The sequence below is a fragment of the Henckelia pumila genome, chromosome 1 (assembly GCF_033568475.1).
Source record: "Henckelia pumila isolate YLH828 chromosome 1, ASM3356847v2, whole genome shotgun sequence".
NCBI classification, from domain to species: domain Eukaryota; kingdom Viridiplantae; phylum Streptophyta; class Magnoliopsida; order Lamiales; family Gesneriaceae; genus Henckelia; species Henckelia pumila.
The window spans coordinates 75,499,282-75,503,651 of record NC_133120.1 but is presented as its reverse complement, the minus strand read 5'-3'; the positions used below and the strand labels follow the sequence as shown (position 1 = coordinate 75,503,651).

The following is a 4,370-nucleotide window of genomic DNA, read 5'->3' as shown; positions in this document are numbered from 1 at the left end:
TAGTTTAAATAGGCCCTGTTTTTAGGGATTTGTTTAGTCCTTTAATTATGTATAGATTTGTTTCCTTTAGGGTTCTCCTTGTAAACTCTATTTAAGAGTTTTGTACTCTGTTATATTCAATAAGGTAGTATCATCGTTTTCTAGATGGTATCAGAGCAAAAAACGATGCTGAGGGAAAAAGAAAGGCCCAATTCTTAAAAGCCCATCCTTCTCTGCCTCGTTTTTGGCCTCGCAGTGTTTGTGATAGCGGCTACACTGCCTTCGTCGCCCAGCCTGCGTGTCTCATCCCTTCCCCTTTGGCACCTCGGCACTTAGCCCAAGCCTTTGCTCACCATGTCGGAAACTGACTCTGGGTCTTCATCTACTATGCACCAAACTAAAGCTGCTGAAACTCGAGTCCCGTTCTCTGACCAGCACTCGGTCCAAATTACAACTATTCGACTGAATGGGGAAAACTTTATGCGCTGGTCCCAATCTGCAAGGATGTATATCCGAGGTAGAGGGAAAATTGGATACCTGACTGGGGAAAAAAAGGAACCAAAGCCCGATGAGTCTTCCTATGCCACTTGGGATGCAGAAAACTCGATGGTCATGACATGGCTGGTCAATTCAATGGCTGAAGACATCAGTGTCAATTATATGTGTTATCATACGGCTCAAGAACTTTGGGACAATGTAAATCAGATGTATTCTGATTTGGGAAATCAGTCTCAAGTCTATGAATTGACGCTGAAGCTTGGACAGATTCGCCAAGGTGAAGATAATGTCACAAAATATTTTAATTCATTGAAAAATTTGTGGCAAGATCTTGATTTATTCAGCAGCTATGAGTGGAAATCATCCGAGGATGGCAAACACTACAAGAAAATGGTAGAAGACAATCGGATTTTTACATTCCTTATTGGGCTAAATGCTAAATTTGATGAAGTACGAGGCAGGATCATTGGACGTCAACCACTGCCATCAATGGGTGAGGTCTTTTCTGAAGTTCGACGAGAGGAAAGTCGCAGACTTGTGATGCTTGGAAAGAAAGTATCAACGGGAGCTATAAATATGGAGACTTCTGCCCTTGTTACATGTGAGGCAAATGCAAGCCAGAAAAGAAATGAAAAGCCTTCTGTTTACTATGATGTTTGTGAAAAACCTTATCACACTCGTGAAACTTGCTGGAAAATTCATGGTAAACCAGCAAATTGGAAAAGTAAACAAAAGGGCAGATTCAATCGAAACCCAACAGCTCATGAAGAACTGGTTCATCCGTTCAACAAAGAACAAGTGGATTATCTTCTGAAACTATTGAAATCCAATTCAACATCATCTGGTAGTCCTAATACTTCTTTGGCTCAAACAGGTGACTTCTTTAAAGCCTATACTTGTCGTTCCAATTCTCTCGATTTTCCTTGGATAACTGATTCAGGAGCATCTGATCACATGACAAATTCTCCCCATTTTTTTCAAACTTATTCTCCTTGTTCTGGTTCAAAAAAGGTTAGGATAGCTTATGGTTCTTATTCTGCCATAGCAGGTAAAGGTTTAGTTCAACTGTCCAATGCTATCACTCTTAAATCTGTCCTTCATGTTCCTAAGCTCAATTGTAACCTTTTGTCAGTCAGTAAATTGTCCAAGGACTCTAACTGTCTTGTTATTTTTTTGAATCTCACTGTGAATTTCAGGAACAGAGCTCGGGGAAGATGATTGGTAGTGCTAAGTTGATAGATGGCCTCTATTACTTTGACAATGACTTTTCAAACAATAAAGCAGCTCAAGGGTTGATTAGTACTAGTTCTAACTCTGCTAGAGGGCAAATTATGTTATGGCATCTTAGATTAGGACACCCGAGTTTTCCTTATCTGAATAAACTATTTCCTACACTGTTTAAAGAATTAAATTGTTCTTCTTTCTATTGTGAGAGCTATTTTTTTATCAAAAAGTCAGCGTACTACTTATCTCCCTAGACCTTATCAAGCATCAAAACCATTTTATCTAATCCATAGTGATGTTTGGGGTCCCTCTAGGGTGACAACAATTTCTGGAAAAAGATGGTTTGTAACTTTTATTGATGATCACACCCGTTTGTGTTGGGTATACTTGATGAATGACAAATCAGAGGTTGAAAAATTGTTCAAAGATTTTTATGTGATGATTGAAACTCAATTTCAAACAAAAATTGGGATACTTCACAGTGACAATGGCATTGAATACTTAAAAGGAATTTTAGGGAATTCTTCACCAATCTACATGTGTTGACACTCCTCAACAAAATGGAATTGCTGAGAGAAAAATAAACATTTGCTTGAAGTTTCTCGTGCCATTATGTTTTCTACAAATGTTCCCAAGTATTTGTGGGGAGATGCGGTCTTAACAGCATCTTATTTAATTAATAGAATGCCTACTCGTGTCCTTAACCATGCGACACCTCTGAATTGTCTAAAATCATTTTTTCCAAACACTCGTATTTATTCTGACATTCCTTTGAGTATTTGGGTGCACTGTTTTTGTTCATCTACCTAGTAGATTTCGGTCTAAATTGGATCCTCGTGCAGAGAAGTGTATTTTCGTTGGTTATGCTCCGCATAAAAAAAGGTTTCAAATATTTCAACCCCATAACAAGAAAATATTCTGTCAGTATGGATGTTACTTTTATTGAAGATCAGCCTTATTTTCAAAAAAAATTCTTCAGGGGGAGAAAGATGGTGAACAAATTTTTTGGCAGACCTCTACCTCAGATTCTCTACCCATACCTATTGTCTCACATGACAGTAACTTGAATGTTGAGATTTTTGGCCAAGGAAATGATATTCTAGAAACAAAGAAACAGGTTCCTAGTCCTCACCAGCAGCAATTAAATCCTGAACTTCTAGTTTATAGCAGAAAAAAACTTGTCAAAGAAATAAAGTGCCTACTGTTGCAACCGAGCACTGCCAACCAGAGGACCCGAGTAATGACTCACTGAATATTCAAGGTACATTAAACTCTACTTTGCCTGCTATTACCCCCAATAATTCAGATATTGATGCTCCCATAGCTATTAGAAAAGGAACTCGAACTTGCACCCAACACCCGATTGCCAAATATCTATCATATGAAAAACTTTGTCCCAATCATAAAGCTTTTACTTCAAATATATCTCACTTATTTGTTCCAAGAAATATTCAGGAAGCACTAGATGATCAAAATTGGAAATCGGCAGTGTTGGAAGAAATGAATGCACTTGAAAAAAATAAAACATGGGACATCGTTGACTTGCCCAAAGGAAAAAGGACTGTTGGATGTCGATGGTTGTTCAATATTAAGTGTAAAGCAAATGGAAGTGTGGAGCGATACAAAGCATGTATTGTGGCAAAGGGCTTTACGCAAACCTACGGCATTGACTATCAGGAGACTTTCGCCCCTGTAGCAAAAATACATTCTATTCGAGTCTTGTTATCATTGGCTGTTAATTTGAATTGGCAATTACACCAGCTGGACATAAAAAATGCGTTCTTGAATGGAGACTTGGAAGAAGAGGTGTTCATGAGCCTACCACCTGGGTTTCAGGGAAAGTATGATCAGAACAAAGTTTGTAGACTCAGAAAGTCTCTATATGGTTTAAAACAATCACCGAGGGTCTGGTTTGAACGTTTTTTAAAGGCTGTGAAAGCTCAAGGGTATTATCAGAGTCAGGCAGACCATACTATGTTCTATAAACACAGTAAAAAAGGGCAAATTGCTGTCTTAATTGTATATGTTGATGATATAATTTTGACAGGTGATGACTTTGAAGAATTGGCAAGACTAAAATAGAAACTGGCTGAAAGTTTTGAAGTTAAAGACTTGGGAACTTTGAAATACTTTCTCGGAATGGAGTTTGCTAGGTCAAGAGGAATATTTGTGAATCAGCAAAAATATGTTCTTGACTTACTCAAAGAGACGGGACAACTTGGGTGTAAAGCTGCTGATACTCCACTTGAAGCTAACTTGAAGTTAGAGGAAGCCAAACCTGAGAATGTGGTTGATAGAGAGAGATATCAAAGGCTGGTAGGAAGACTAATTTATTTGTCTCATACTCGCCCTGATATAACCTTTGCAGTTAGTATGATAAGCCAATTCATGCACTTTCCTGGACAGGAACACTTTGATGCAGTAAACAGAATTTTAAGGTACTTAAAGGGTTCACCGGGCAGAGGACTTATGTTCAAGAAACGAGATCAGTTGATTGTGGAAGTGTATACTGATGCCGATTGGGCAGGTAGCACCATTGATAGACGATCTAATTCAGGGTATTTCACATTTATTGGAGGAAACTTAGTCACTTGGCAGAGTAAGAAACAAAACGTAGTGGCAAGGAGCAGCGCAGAAGCAGAATTCAGAGCTCTAGCCAATGACATATG

The 4,370-nt window shown here is 38.5% G+C and overlaps 1 protein-coding gene across 1 annotated transcript; it reads left to right on the top strand.

The window, feature by feature from the left end:
- The first annotated feature begins 333 nt into the window (after positions 1–333).
- LOC140865440 (uncharacterized) lies at positions 334–3,783 on the top strand. The gene is made up of 3 exons (XM_073270093.1): positions 334–1,608; positions 1,674–1,776; positions 3,008–3,783. Exons 1-3 carry the CDS (start codon positions 334–336, stop codon positions 3,781–3,783), a joined length of 2,154 nt encoding a protein of 717 aa, XP_073126194.1.
- The last annotated feature ends 587 nt before the right edge of the window (positions 3,784–4,370 follow it).

Coding starts and splice junctions, on each gene's coding strand:
- LOC140865440 (XM_073270093.1), top strand. CDS start 334: ATGTCGGAAACTGACTCTGGGTCTTCATCTACTATGCACCAAACTAAA. Junction 1,609..1,673: donor TCAATTGTAACCTTTTGTCA/GTCAGTAAATTG, acceptor TGTGAATTTCAG/GAACAGAGCTCGGGGAAGAT. Junction 1,777..3,007: donor AGCAGCTCAAGGGTTGATTA/GTACTAGTTCTA, acceptor CCAATAATTCAG/ATATTGATGCTCCCATAGCT.